This window comes from Temnothorax curvispinosus, unplaced genomic scaffold (assembly GCF_003070985.1).
Source record: "Temnothorax curvispinosus isolate PA1 unplaced genomic scaffold, ASM307098v1 QBEX01006643.1, whole genome shotgun sequence".
NCBI lineage: Eukaryota > Metazoa > Arthropoda > Insecta > Hymenoptera > Formicidae > Temnothorax > Temnothorax curvispinosus.
In genome coordinates, this window is record NW_020216423.1 from 5,439 (window position 1) to 21,697 (window position 16,259).

Sequence of the window (16,259 nt, forward strand, 5' to 3'; positions counted from 1 at the left end):
CCGAAAAAAAACGGCTAGAATCACGGCTTTAGGATCACCTTAAGGTAAAAACATTTCTATTTTAAACACATTAAAAAAATTTTTTTTCTAATTTTTAATAAAAAAAATTTTTTTTAAATGTTGTTGAATAGAGGAGATTTTACCATAAAACTTTTATATGAAACATTTTTTGATATCTTAAATATTTTTTGAGATATAAGAGAGGAAAGTAAAAAGCCGCTTCTACATGTGAGGGGTAATTTCACCCCTTAGAATTGTTTTTGGGCAACAACAAAAAATTTTTAAATTAATCTTTTTACCCTCCCCCTTTCCTTCCTACATGTGTGGAAAGTTTCATTAAAATCAGAATTTTCGAGTTTGCGAGGTTTCCTTGTGAGTGAACATACTTGTATCTACTTATACTGTGGTTTATACTGTGCTCTAGTCTTGATGTTTGGAGTTTCCCTTCTATTACTTTTAAGTGAATCTCGGTAGATGCTCGGCACATCAGCACGTGAATTATTTTGGCAGCAGAAGGCAGTGAAAGGTAGTAGCAGATGCGGGGGTTGTGCAAGATTTTTTGAAGGTAAAGTTAAATGTGCTATAGTGTAAGAAAGTATTTGAAACGTTTAATTACAACAGACAATAACTAAATTAATAACTGAAGTGTTAGGTAAGATAGAAAATAATTAAAAATGAAAAAAAATAAAATCTGGAAATATTAAATAAAATTAAACGTCTTTTATTTTACTGTATTAAATGTTTTGTTAGAATACTGTTATTTATTAAATAGAAATCTATTAAATATATTTTTAAAATTTTTAACTTATGCATTATGTTTGAATAAATTAATGTATGTCTTTTTTTCTCTTTCTTTGTAGAGATGCATTAAGGATTTTTTAAATTTGTTGAGGTAATGTATTGAACAACGGAGCAAACACAAGACAGAATGCATTGGGTCAAGATCTCGTGTATCTTGTGCATGTTTGGATGCTTTAAGGACTTTCGACCCTCTGAATCATTTGTGACCGATTATTTGACCGGGCCATGGAAGAATTTTACATCTGACGAAGTTATTTCTTAAAATATTGAATGATGTTGTTTCCATTCAATAATTAAATGATATTGACAATATGTTTAATCTTTCAGGTGAATCAACATATCTATCCTGTGGCTACGTACAGCTACTTGGCAACGCTGATACTTGTCTTCTTGGTCACAGACTTCGTCAGATATAAACCTATTATTGTATTATGCGGCATTTCTGGCATCATCACGTTCCTCATGATAATACTTGGCAAAACTGTGATAGTATTCCAAATCGTGGAATTTTTTTATGGCCTGTTTTTCTCCACAGAAGTAGCCTATTATACTTATATATACGCCAAAGTGGACAAAAAACATTATCAAGAGGTGACGGGGCATACTAAAGCGGCTACGTTGTTTGGCCGTAGTATGTCTGGCATTGTAGCACAATTAACGGCTTCCTTCGATTTACTCAATTATCATCAGCTCAATTTTATAACTCTTTCAGGTACATAAGATAAGATAATCCGAAGTATACAAGTAAATTAAATGTTTAAACTATGTTGGATTATGAATTAATCATAATTTGCATAGAATTCTACATATAACTTTCGCGAAGTAATGACATTAACCACTATTTTGTATATATATTATATATTTATAAATGTTTCATATAATAATTCGTACTATATGAAACACTTATAAATAACATAATGTTATATATTTTGTTTTTCAGCCTGCATTTTCGCAACGGTCTGGTCGCTTTTTCTGCCTTCTGTAAATCAGTCTATGTACTTCCATCACACAAGCAGCGTTTCCGACGAGGAGCAAGGGAAAGGGGCACTCGATCATCAGTCGCGACATTCAAGTAATCTGCGAAAATCATCGCCCAGTGTCGAGAATGGCAAAATAAGGAGTTGCTGCTTCGTATTGTCAGGTGCGTCGTTGCTTTGCAAGATCGGAAACGCTTATGCGCTGCTGTGGAAACACTTTGTGAAGGCTTATACCAATTATCGTGTGGCGAAGTGGTCGGTCTGGTGGGCACTAGCCACCTGCGGCTATCTGCAAGTCATCAACTACATTCAGCTGCTGTGGCAGACAGCGGTGGAGCCAGAGGACAGGATTTATAACGGTGCCGTGGACTTCATCTATGCAATCGTAGGTAAGGAAGATGCTTTAGCTGTCTCTGGTGAAACATGTATTTTATTCAAATTCTGTAAAAGTAAATTAAAAAGTCAGAACAATGGAATCAATTCTGTACCATTAGTTATATCTATACCTCATGTTTAGCGATAATGCAATCTCGTTAATGCAATCTACTAATAATAAGAATGAGTAATTTTGTCTCTTTAATCTAAAATAAGTAGATACTGATGAGATAAGTTTAATAGAGATGGCTGATAACATTATACGTCAAAGCAATAAACAGTTTTGGTTGATAATATTTATCTTTATTGTAAATTATGAGACAAGAAAAATACTATAAATATCCTATATATATAAATATGTATATTCTTGCCATTATATACGAGGTTCGGTACGAAAGTAATGCCTCCCAATTTTTTTCTTTCGAATCTTGCGCCATAGAAAATTTTGTGTCTCACTGATAGCGTTTTCTATTGGGAAAACTAGGACAACACCAGCGCTGTGCTAGGTTTCAATGAAAACTGTGCTAGTGCAATAATAATGCAGGTTTATAGGGTGCGTTCGGTTTGGACACTCACGCGCTGTAAGCGCTTATGAGCGTTACTCACGTCGTTCGCTTTGGAGTTGTAAGCGCTTACGGATCGATTAATGACGTCATCGTGACGTCATAACTTTTGCTGACAAACGCTTATTTCTGCAAGGTAGGGCAGTGTGAGCGTGATCAAGCGCTAAGCGCTTACGTTCATTTCGGAACGCATTGTTAGCGGATTGCATATCAACAAACATGTCGTCGAATCGAATTATAGACGGAAAAATTGTAACAAAATTCCAATTTCCAGCATTTAACGCAGTGGCTTTTTCTACATTGAATTTCTCACAAATTAAAAATTGAATAAACGAAATATAGGCTCTCCTGAATAAATCAAATAAAGGGAAGTGAGAGAGGCAATCAGAGCCACGCGCGGTAATTAATGCGCAATCAAAATAAGTCAATAATAAAATATATTAGTTAATACAAATTCGGACGTTTCAACATTTTTTTTGTGTCACCTTCAGCGTAAAAATAAAAATAATACATAAAAATTTCATACAATAAATTACAGTCAATCGCAATAAAATGAGTCAATCAGTAGAAAAGCGCAGTCAAATCAATAAAATAAAATTCATACGAATGTTCGGTAGTCTGTCAGGATATGCAAATGCTCCGAATCGATCGTACCTTCGACGTTTACTCCCAGGTTGGAAGACCAGACCAGGTAAAAAGGAGAGATTCGATTGTCCTTTCTAAACCGTGAATCGGAGTCGCAATATGTTAAAAAACGCAGTGAATCAGTATTAAAATTAAAATCACGAATTCTTGCTTACGGACCATTACAGACCAGTAAGTCGCAGTGTTAAAATGTATCTGTCGCTCTGACATGTCGTGAGTGAGTGAAGCGTTGGTAGAAATCGGAAAGTTAAGGGTCCATATACTTCAGTAGGTTTAAAAAATAGGTGATTTTTGTGAATTTTTTGTGGAGAAAGTGAACAAAATAAATCATTTAATATTTTTGGATTATATTTATGATACTTTTAAGTAGTTATACAAATTTTTTCAGCCCATTTAAATAATTTGGCGAAGCGGGATACTGGGCAACGCGCGGAATAGGTTGCTCCATGGCGGAAGTCCTCCAGGTCGTAAAATGTGTCTGAAATATCGAATCAATCGATTTTCCTGTTCAGTACAAGTGTCCCTATAGAGTAGACTAAAAAACATTATTTTGAATAAAAATTCATAAAATAGTGGCAGTTCAAAAAGAAAAATTAATTTTCACTATAAATTTTCGATATTTTTTTGCTTATAAAAAATTAAATATTGCATATATCGATATGATTGTAGTCTACTCTATAGGGACACTTGTACTGAACAGGAAAATCGATTGATTAAATGTTTCAGAAACATTTTACGACCTGGAGGACTTCCGCCATGGAGCAACATATTCCGCGCACAGGTCGCCGTTGCCCAGTATCCCACTTCGCCAAATGGGCTAAAAAAATTTTTATAACTACTTAAAAGTATCATAAATATAATCCAAAAATATTGAATGATTTATTTTGTTTACTTTCTCCACAAAAAATTCACAAAAATAACCTTTTTTTTGGACCTACTGAGGGATATGGACCCTTAACATAATAAAAGCGGTGTGTACATTCGAGTTAATGGTGGGGATAAAAATTCACAACGAATAACTCTGATTGCCTCTTTCACTTCCCTTTATTTGATTTAAAAATTGAAACAACAATGTGTAATAATAATATTAATAACATATCGATGTGAATCTGGGGTGACCATTTTCCATATAGCGATAAATATTGTTTTACGTCCTGATTTTGATCTTAGTAATTTTAGGTTTTAAAATTTGTAGAATAAAATTAAATGTTGCTTGCTTTATTCTAAAAAAGGGTTTATTTTAAAAATTAAATATTCTTCCTTATCGAATAATAATTCTAATAATGTTATTATTTGTGCAAATATAACACAATAACCTATCGTCTGCCATTTTGACGTGCTCATAGTCGCTTACATTGCCAAAACAAACGACATTTCTTACTACTGTGTAAGCGCTCAGATACCAAATCGAATGATTGAAAACAGCGCTTATAAGCGTGAGCGCTTACAGCGCGTGAGCGTCCAAACCGAACGCACCCTTGTGTGGTTCAGTGAAACATCACTAATAAAATATCTATTTTATAACTTAATCTAAATAGTAAAAATACATGTAACTACACAAACATAAATTGCTTATTTTACAATAATATTCTGATTTATTTCTTCAGTTTCTAAACATTTCAAGATTTTTACATGTTAAAATGTTAATATCATTGCGCAGCTATTATTAAATATGTCAAGACTAAAAACAATATCGTTTTTATGAAGTTTAGAATACTATTTAATATCATCCCGGGAAAAAATATTCATATCTGACAGTATATATTTATATATGAACATGTAAAACTTATATATGTTCATATATGTTCATATATAAATAAGATACGAACAGATATAAGTTTTACATGCCCATATATAGAGCATATATAATCATATATGGTTATCTATTGCCATATATGATCAGATCGTATATTATACATGACACAAGATCTGATCATATAAGTTCATATATGGTCAGACATATTATTATGTGTAGCAGATATGACACTATACATAATCGTATCTGGCCTTACATGATCGTATATAAAGAATGTTTGGCCATGTATTATCAGATATAATTATATATGGTCATACATAACTATATCGGCACTGTACATACATGATCATATATGACAAGACGCGATGTATATATGACCAGATTGGGATATAATGATATATCTTAATGTATCATATTGTTCGAAAGCGGACCGCGCGCGCGAGCGAGGACACGAACCGCGTATAGGAAGAGACAGGCAAAGAGCAGAATTGACGAAAAAGCACAGTTTATTTGTCTATATACACTATTTACAAAGCTGTATCGCAATTATAACGATGGAAGAGATCGTGCCGCGAAAGCGCAAGCAAGCGCCGATGCAGGCAGCGCGAAAGATTAAGCGAGCGAAAGAGCGAGCAACTCTACCTATTAAGCGTACGCGAAAGAACAGGAGCAAGCAACTCGAAATATTGACAGCGGCAACTCGGAAAACAGAGAGCGACTGGCCCCGTTGCCAAGAGCGCGTGTCCCTTTAAGCTCTCGGGGGCTTCTCGCAAATTCGAGACTTTTCGATACACGCTTCACCGAGAGAAGTCCCCGAGAGATGCGCGATCGACAATTATAAACAGAGGAAACAAAACGAACAAAGAATGCCTTGTCTCAACTGTTTACTCATTTGGTCGTCACGTTGAAAGTCCCGGCGATGATGCTCAAGTCTCGGTGCTCGCAATTGCCGTGCTGAAATGCTAATTTATATTTTCGACTTCGCTATCGTTATAACCGTTTAAGCAATCTTAAACACATATCTTAAAGCACAAAAACAACTCAATTTCAACTTGCACTAGTATTCCACCGTCTCTAAAGACGGTGGAGCAAAAGTTGTACTTAGTGCAATATTTTTGCACTAGTATTTGTCAGTAGTGAGTAGAACATTGAGCACTGAAAATATGTGAACTAATTTTCACAGAGGAACAATAAAATTGCACTCAGTGTGCATCAGTATTGCACTAGTTTTCCCAGTAGAAAACACTATGAGTTGTTACTTGAAGTCTCTATACTTCGTCCAACGAGAGAGCATAGTTGCACTATGTTGAGTGATGTGATCATTTACCTGAGTGTGTCACATGAGCAGTTTGAACTGGTAGGTGTTTCAGATATGCGTAACAGACAGAGAGATGGTTGAATTTCTTACCGTGGAAGAAGTAAGTTCCAATGACTTCGTTCAGCGGAAAAAGCAGCTCAATGATTCTTTATTATGATTGATTTCTACACTTGGATCTAGGGAAGAACTAAAGGCAAGGTCCAGTTGTTTTAAAAAAATGCTGATCGCACGCTGAGTTGTTTTTTCTGCTGAACGCAGCCATTGAAATTCATTCGCGTCTCAGAAATGCTTATGATAGCACCATTTCTAAAATGCGAATGAATTTTAATAGGACTTCACTTCTTTCATGATAAGAAATTTAATCACCGGCCTTGTCTGTTACGCGCATCTAAAACACCATCAGTTTGAACTGTTGTGTGACACACATAAGGCCCGTATTCATAGTCGGAACTTATTTTGAAGACGCTCATTTTCAGCGAGCAAAAATTTTCAGAAATAATATATATGTATATGTATGTATGTATATATACGTAAAATATTACTACTTGAAGATATTACTTGAGAAAATAATTAATCTTTTTTTACGTATTTTGGAGTCCATTTTTGATTGTACTGGGATGATCAACGACGATTCAGCGTCAACACTGGATGTTGAATAAATTCAACTTCATTTCTTGACGCTAATGTCAAAGCGAAACCACGTGATCCTAGAAATAATATTATATATATATATATATATATATATGTATATATATTTGTATAACATAAATTATAAAATATTACATTATAGAAGAACATCTTATTTTTTATGTCCAATTAAAAAATGCTATTTAATTTAAGTCCAAGCAGAGCTACTTATCAATTAAATGCAAATCATGAGATTAGATGTGTTGAGCAGTTTATCGATGCATTAAAACTTAATTAAAAGTCAAAATGGGAAAGGGGCTTATAACCACAACAAGGTGTTTGTGTCGTTATATTTCTGTGTAAATTTTGTATATTTCTAACTTTTTTCCAATTCATTGTCAGTAAACTGCACTCCGATTACTTGTCGTTCTTAAAACTTCTTTAAGAAATAGCTTCTTAATTAAAACTGACCAATAAGGTGAAATAGCGCGATTGATGGAGATCAATTAAACAAAATTATGTAATAAAGCAGTGATTTTTTACACATTTTTTTATTTTTATCAGGTGCGGTGACCGTATTTTGTGTAGGAAGGGTACAGTTAAATTGGACCCTATTAGGTGACCTGACATTGTCTATTTTCTCACTGCTGGAAGGCGGTATACTATTAGGATGTTCTTATAGCTACAACATTTGGCTTCTGTATTTTGGTTACGTCATTTTTGGTGTAATTTACCACACCATGGTCACTGTTGCAAGGTGAACTCGCAATTAAGAACATGATTTAATTTGGAAATACTCTTCGAAAAATTAAAATAGATTTTTGATTCGAATAAAATAACAATAAGGATGAATGAGGAAAGAGAAAAATCAGAAAGTGTTTTGTTTTTACTTGTTCGTAGCTTCGAAGTCGCCAAATGTATATCCGAGGATAGCTACGGCCTTGTGTTCGGGATGAATACATTCTTCGCGTTATTAACGCAGAGCATATTGACGCTCGTGGTCGTCAATACGCTCATGCTAAATATTAGACAACAGGTAAAATGATTCACTAAAAATACTTTGAGATTGGGTGTTGGGTATCTCCTCAAATAACGCTGGGAATTATTCGCATTTCAGTTTTTCGTCTACGGCAGCTACTTCCTGATTCTAGCCGTAGTATACATTGTGATGGGCATCGTTAATATCGTGCAACATTATCGAAGCGCTGCAGGTTTCCACGTATGGATCAGCAGTGACGATAAATTTCCATCTGCGAGTGATGCGAGTAACATTGAGCTGTCCAAGCACGAGCGTAATGGCAGTTGAAATAAATGAATTTTAGCTGACAATTCAACTTGTAGCTTGAATTATGTATACGGTTTTTTAATCGTTGAATTAGTCCACGCCGCGATTATTGTTTTTATATAAGACACTTTCTGTTATTTTCGCGGCGTGTTGTTCCTGAGAATTTTATATATAGGAACTTATTGTTGTATATACAGTATACATATGCACAGTATTAAATTGCTAAATTCTTATTTATAAAATTTTTTTATAAATAAGTATTTTTATATATAGAATCAAGATACTTTGTATTAAGAAGGTTCGCCTATTAGTCGAAAGTCAACTTAGAGTCTTAATTTTTTTATATGATTTACACAAACACTTTACACAAATAATCCCAAAAGTTGAGCAATATTGACCGTATAGTTTTTTTGTAATATTATTCAGAAGTTGACCACTTTGAGCCTATCGCCTCATGAGAAACGGTCGCTCTGATGAGGTAAATGATCACTGATTTAGTACACACTTAGCCAACTTAGGACTTTGAAAAACTAGCATTTGACAGATGAAACATCAAGGATTGCATAAAAACTTTAAAAATAAGATTTTACTGTGTAGATTTAAAGCTTTATTGCCACAAAGTTTATTTTTACCTCATGGATCGAATTAGTAATGACAGACGTTGCCATTATTGGCAACGCAACAGCTGTTGCGAACCCAACCTCACAAACAGGGACCGTATTCTCGAGCCTGTTCGCATGCGACTTTCTATTTGAAAAGTATTGAATTTCGCATGCGAGTTTCATGAAAACGATTCGAGAATAGTGTTCGACTTTAGTGTTAAAGATGTATGTCGCTATAGCTATATGTAGTATAATTTTGTTTTCTTGATTAAACAGTGTAGAGCTAATCTCAGAAATTATTCATAAACAACATGGTATCATTAGGACAGAAAAAGCGTAAAAATCGCAATTTTGTCCCATTTTGATCGCAAATTTAACACAGGTTTTTGGGATATATAAGTGCACAATCTCTGTAAATTTCAGCTTTATCCCTTTATTTTGACATAACCGACATATATCTTTAACTACTAATCATGAATTCACGACACGCAATCATCAATGTATTAGTCATTTTAAGTCTTTAGTATTCTCTGACAATTGTTCATATAGGTTTTTATAAATTATTTGTAATTTATACTTTACTTTATAATGTTGGATAATAAGTATTTGATAACGATTCCCGAGTCGTTGACGCTCTCATACGTCGGCATATATTTGTTAATATTCTATACACTAATAATTTACGAAGAATATAGCACATAACTAGCATCTACAATTCATTATACTAATATTGCATATATAATTCGGGATCGCTGTAATGACTTATTATTCAATCGCATTTTTGACTTTAGAATAAGTAGTAGGCGAACCTCCTTAAGTAACCGAAGATTCTCCGTTTTTCTACTGTTTTTTATCGTTAAAACACAAGTAGTTTTAAAATTCTTCTCTTCAATAGGGACTTTTTAAAAGAACTTGTTTTGGAAGGAAGAAGTGCAATAAAATCAATTACCATTCTAACACTTCAAGACTGTCTAGCTTCAATTTTTATTAGACAGCTTCAATGCATCAATCTAGTATTATTGTCATGACGAAAAAGAGTGAATAATAAACGCTATTTACATTAATCTAATTGCATTTATCTATTTTTTCAGACAAATTTCTTACAGGAAGAAATAATAATAATATACTTATGAAGCGTCTCCATTTTAAGAAATCACTTTAAAATACGTTTTTATTGTTTAAATGCTATTTTGCTAAATAAAAACTTTATATCCACATAAAATGCAAGTATCAAATTGCTGTTATGTCCTTACATTTTTTCTCATTTATTTCGTTAGATAATAGCTTTGTACAAATCGTTTTTAGGAATTCGATCAATAGATAGAAATTATCAGATATCGGAATACTGTGCGTTTGTGCGTGCGTGCGTGTGTGTATGCGTGCGTACGTGTGCACGCGCGCGTGTTTTGTGTGTGCTCATGCATTTTATCAAATTAATAATTTTTTGATCATACATCCAAAAAAATTAAAATTTACGTGCTCTAATTGAAATTTATTTTCAATAAACTTTATACCGCGCAAAATCGATAAGAATTTGCAATTTGATGAAATATTGTCAATTTAATTAAATCAGTGACAAATGAATGATGGAGTTCAAAGATCTAGATTTCTTAAATGAGCAATGAATTTACTAATTAAATTTTTATTATGCCGATTTTATTAATTGAATTCTTATCGATTGTATTAACATATGTAAACATAGGTGTAGATAAAAATGCTCCTGTGAATGTCATTGCCACTACATATAAAGCCATCGGCGACGATGCGCAATGATGCAATCACTAATACGTTTCATTGTGCGTTTCGGCAAGATACCGTACTGAAGCGCTACAGTTTTTTCAAGCTTTTTTCGCTATATTTTGTAGCGCTATGCTATAGTTAGCGTTACTGATTATTGTGTAGCGCTACGGTAGCGCTTCAGTAGCGGTGTCTTGTCGGAACGCATTGCAATTTTGCTAGCGCCCCTAGAGGCTAATTGTAAGAGTGGCACGCGCCGTCCCCATATTTGCTACATTTATAAATGCTACGTTTAAATTACAGTACAAAATTATCTTTTTAAAAAAAGGCACCATCAAGTACACGCGCAGTGTATGTTGTTAAGTAAACCCAAATGGTAAATCGTATAATATCTTTTTGTACCTCGAAAAAACCCAAGTGGTAGCTTTAATTCTCTTTAAAAAAATTATTTTATATACATATGAGTCATTCTCACTACATATAGGATATATATATATATTATTTTTTGTTACATATATGTTTTATTATATTATTTTACATTTACAATTTACTAACTGCAACTAATTTTTTATTAATAAATTATATTCTTTTTTTAATGTCACTATATATTGATAGATGCGTTTACCGGGTATATAACTTACTTTATATATATATTAATATACTAATCTCATCTTTACTAACTCTTATATTTTCTGTCACAATATGTAGAGTACATACTATGATCCCACTAAAACGAACTATCATCAGCTGTCAATTAAATTTGCCGCAAAATACAAGGCCGTCGTCAACCACCAGATGCGCGGAAAAGAACCAATGCGCTGATGCGCTTTATCTTGCACGCTCTTTTAAGGCCATTCTACAATACGTCGCAAACGGTGGCAACTACTAGTTGAAAAGTGTGTTATTTCCGGTTGCGCTTGTCAGTTGCGGTTGTCAAAAGAGAGTTGGCAAACTTTTAACTTTTTTAGCGTCAGCAACTGGCAATCGACAATTAGAAATAACACTTTTCAACTAGCAGTTGCCATCGTTTGTGACGTATTGATGTAGAATGGCCCTTACTCTTCCGCTTGCTCGTTTACTTTCCCTTTACACGGGAAAAACACTCAAAAAGACTCTCAAAATAACACTTAATATTTGAGGGGTATTTCGAACACTCAACACTCAACTTGATGTAAACTTCAATTTGAGTGTTAATTTTGAGTGTTAGCCTCAACTTGAGAGTAAACTTCAGTGTTATTTTCAACTTGAGAGTTCCTATTGCAGACAGCACGCATGTCCAAAATCGGGACATAAATCGTATAAAATACGTCTTTTAGATATCTTTTCAAATTAACATTCAAGTTAATTGAGGTTAACACTGAAGTTGTACTTTAATAAAGCATCTTTGCGTCTATAAAATTTTGATATAGAGTGTAACAAAAAGATGGAGACATACTTTGTGTGCTTGTAGGGGGAAATTGATATAAGCAATTTGAGTATAGGAATGTGCATGCTTGCTGAAGTCACGTTACCGTGCTATACACGGCTGTGAAGTTGCCTAATTACCTGATGTATAGGTAAAGTGTCTTTTTGATAAAGGATAGCAAAAAGTTTTATTTGAGAAAGCTGTTCAAAATTAAAAATCAAGCACTTATACCAAATTTTGAATCAATCGGCTTGCTTTGATGTTTGATTCATGGCATACCTGACAATGATAAAAAAGTAAAAACACCAAAGTAGGCCAATTAATTTAAAATTTGATATACGGACTTGATTTTTAATTCTGAATAGCTTTCTCCAATAAACTTTTTCGCTATCTTTTACCGAAAAGACACTTTACCTACACAGGAAAAGGCAACTAAACTTCACTGCTGAAGCACGGAAACGAGGCTTCAGCCGGACATGCATTCCTATACTCAAATTACTTATATATTAACTACTCTGTTTATAAGCACACAAAGTCTGTCCCCATCTTTTTGTTACACCCTGTATTATTGTATACTGAGGATGGACTAATATGCCAGGTTGAAACGTTTGTAAAGTTGTCTAACTTCGACCTAATAATTAAAGATTAAAACAACAACATCTTATCAACATCTCTGTGCCCTTTTTACTTAATTACTGATTTTTAATTATTTGATTTAATTATTTCTAAAATTACTTAAATAAGGTATTTAATTTCACGTATGACTTTCATATGACGTGTACATTAGGGTGGAGCGAAAAAAATTTTTTTGAATTTTATAACGCCAGTAGGCGGAAAAGATGCGAATATGTCTAAAACTGTAGTAAACACAAGTTATTTTGACGTCAAATTTTGATCCTTTACTGACCATTCCTGACGTCACTAACTGACGGTATAATGACGTTAAAATGACGATCTAATGTCACAGACAATTGACGTCATTTTCTGACGTCTTATTGACGGCAAAAATAGGTGCATTGTACGACATACGTACGGTTTCTAGAAATGTTATTTATCAAATTAAAATGTTAAAATGTTCACTTGATAAACGTTTATAAAAAAACGTTCTTTTTCTTTATCTAGGAAAAAAACGTTTCTTAAACTGTTTCTTTACGTATCATGTGCAGCCGCTCTCTCAAGGCGGTCACCCATCCTAGAGTACAGTACCGCGGCGCGCCCGTATCGCTTTGACTTCGATGATCCAGTGGACAGTGACGATCTTCTGACTCTGATGCTTCCTTATTAACTGTACTTGTCTATAACAAGTACATCTTTAAAGTGTTCAAAAATCTTGTAATGATCTTTTTGATATAACACTGCATGAAATAGTTATCATAAAACTATAATCACACGCAACTACATCCACTTATACCATAAATTCACCACTTCAATCATAAAGTTGCGGAACAAACATATTGTAGTTAATTTTGTGGTTTTATTTTATTATTACTTTATTATACAATATTAAGAAGTAAAAATAGTTATATTACAAAAAGACCTTATAGTCTTATAAACGTCCATTATTAGTCGCTGACGTCATAGACCAAAAATGACTAAAAATAGACGTCATAATGACGTTATAGAATGACGTCAGTATAATGCCATTTTTAAAGACATAGTCGCTTTTTGGTAATTTGACGTCATTTGTACAAATATGACTAGTATTTGACGTCAAAATGACATGTGCTTGCTACCTGGATAATATCTTTAAATTTCAACTTGATCGGAGTTCATCTTCTGCCTCCAACTTTTGTTTCAAAATTACCCATGTAGAAAAATATCCGTTTTTTGGCCCACCCACGTGAGAATCGCTTCAAACTGTGGTATTTTCTTCTTACTGATGTAGCTCACAACTTCCTAGAACCGTTTGCTGTCCGGGCAATTAGAGGCTGAGAACGGGCAACTTGAAATCTCAAAAATCAATGAAGTTTTTTACATGGTGGTAATGCCGGTCTCATTTCAGCATATCATTGTGGGAGGGAGGGAGGGAGGAAGAGGGGGAGAAGGGAGGAGGAAGAGTGGGAGGTAAAGGGGGTGGGAGGGGGAGGGCGGGCGGGTGGGAGGTAGAGGAGAGAGGAAGAGAGGGAGGAAGAAAAAGAAGGAGAGAGGAAGAGAGAAATGGGAAAAGGGAGGGAAAGGAGGAAGAGGGGGAGGGTGGCAAAGGGGGGCAGAGGGGTGGAGAGGGAGGCAGAGAGGGCAGAGGAAAGAAAAGGGAGGGAGAGAGAAGGAGAGAGGGAACGAAGGAGAGAGAGAGAAAGGGATAAAGAGGGGCAGAGGGGGTGAGGGAGAAAGAAGGGGAAGAGGAAGAGCGAGAGAGAGAGAATGACGGGAACCAGATGGGAGGGACCAGGTCTGCCTCCCTCTCCCTCCCTCTGCCACCCTCTGCCTTTCTTTCCCTTCCTTCCCTTTCTTTTCCTATCTCTCTTCCTCTCTCCCTCTCCCTTTCTCTCCTTCTCTTTCTTTCTCTCTCTCTCCCTCCCTCCATCTCTCTCTCTCTCTCCCCTCCATTTTTCCCTCTACCTCTCACCCCACCCGCCCTCCCTCCCCCTGCTTCCATCTCTCTCTCTCCCTCCCTCCCTCCCTCCTTCCATCCCTTTCTCCCTCCCTCCCAACAATAACATGCTGAAAAGAGACCAGCACTACCACCATGTAAAAAACTCCATTGATTTTTGAGATTTCAAGTTGCCCGTTCTCAGCCTCTAATTGCTCGGCAAACGGTTCTAGGAGGTTGTGAGCTACATCGGTAGGAAGAAAATACCACAGTTTAGAGCGATTCTGACGTGGGCCAAAAAACGGCCTTATTGACACCCTTCCTTTTCAGCTGCGTTTTTTTTTTTAATTTTCAAAATTTTGCTTTTAGTAAAATTTTCAAAAAAAAGTTGGAGACAGAAGATGAGCTCCGATCAAGTTGAAATTTTACAGATATTAGTTTTAGACATATTCGCATCTTTTCCGCTTAGTGGCGTTATAAAATTCAAAAATTTTGTTTTTTATATACAAGTTTGATCCACCCTAGTGTACATTATAGTTCATAATATTTCTACCGAAGCAACAATTCTTGCTATTTTTGTAATTTATACACTGACATTTTTCTTAAACAATAAGTAATAATAGACACTCTAAAGTTTTGGGGGAAAATTATGCGAATCTTGGACAGTTTCCGTACGTGGCAGTGATACATCGGCTCGTAAGCAAAACGGCCCCTGAGAATGAAAGAAACAAAGGGAGGTGCGGCGGTACGATCATAAGTGCAAGATGGGTTCTCACAGCCGCCCATTGGTTACAATTACTAGAATACCCACAAATATTTCTCGTAGTGTTTGGTATCGTCGACAAGTTTACCATTGACTATGATGTTCTTCGAGGGAGCCCCGGTGTGTCGATGATTACGACTAAAGCGTTTGTACACTGGGAATTCGATAGAATGAAGAAGCATAATGATATCGGTTTATTTCTTATGCCAGAAGATATTCCCTTCTCCAGTAAGTACATTTAAATTAATACTTCTCCTCCTCTTTTTTTATTTATATGTCGGTGCAGAAAAAGAAAAAAAATGTAATTATTCCATAGAAAATGCGCAAAAAGTTAATAACGATTTGAATAACAAATAATAATTCTTATAAATGTAGATAAATCTTATAAATGGAAAAAAGACTTGCTAATCAAAAATTGTATTGTGTATCTGTGTATAAAGCACCTTTCATAATCTTTGATATATACTGAAAAAATATTATAAACTATTAAACTATTAGAAAAATATTACAAGTGTATAGTATTTCTCAATATTGATTTTAATAAATTATTAGTTAAATATAATATTTCCCTATTAGACATTATTATGAGCATAAAACTGTCTAACGATTATCAAAGTTATCCATATGCTCATGTGGCCGGTTGGGGAGCAGATCACAATGGTACTAGAAGTATGAGACGGGTATAACATATTACATGTTATACAAAATAATGAATGTAGTCGATACTAGATGGGCGTAACAGAAATCATCGACAAGCAAATTTGCACGGCCCCAGGAACAGGACGAGACCCTTGTAAGGTAAAATAATCACAAATAATAAAGTTATAGTTTATAGTGATTACACTACAAAATATATTCCAAGTTTAAGTGGATAA

General features: G+C 34.6%; 1 protein-coding gene across 3 annotated transcripts; it reads left to right on the forward strand.

Annotated features, from left to right (window-relative positions):
* Positions 1-251: 251 nt before the first annotated feature.
* LOC112456069 (thiamine transporter 2-like) lies at positions 252-10,013 on the forward strand. Of its 3 annotated transcripts, XM_025018362.1 has the most exons (8): positions 252-565; positions 861-1,051; positions 1,129-1,513; positions 1,742-1,873; positions 1,943-2,167; positions 7,627-7,819; positions 7,963-8,098; positions 8,180-10,013. In XM_025018362.1, exons 2-8 carry the CDS (start codon positions 929-931, stop codon positions 8,366-8,368), a joined length of 1,383 nt encoding a protein of 460 aa, XP_024874130.1. In that variant the 5' UTR covers positions 252-565; positions 861-928; the 3' UTR covers positions 8,369-10,013. The 3 variants fall into 3 exon arrangements, with proteins under 3 accessions (XP_024874130.1, XP_024874128.1, XP_024874129.1); XM_025018360.1 differs by having other exon boundaries at positions 254-565; positions 1,742-2,167; XM_025018361.1 differs by lacking the exon at positions 252-565 and adding an exon at positions 579-652 and having other exon boundaries at positions 1,742-2,167.
* Positions 10,014-16,259: the final 6,246 nt, after the last annotated feature.

Excerpts from the sequence above, each read along its gene's own strand:
- LOC112456069 (XM_025018360.1), top strand. The coding sequence starts at position 929 with ATGCATTGGGTCAAGATCTCGTGTATCTTGTGCATGTTTGGATGCTTT. Across the intron at positions 1,514-1,741 it reads CAATTTTATAACTCTTTCAG|CCTGCATTTTCGCAACGGTC; the intron begins GTACATAAGATA and ends TTTGTTTTTCAG. Across the intron at positions 7,820-7,962 it reads ACCATGGTCACTGTTGCAAG|CTTCGAAGTCGCCAAATGTA; the intron begins GTGAACTCGCAA and ends ACTTGTTCGTAG.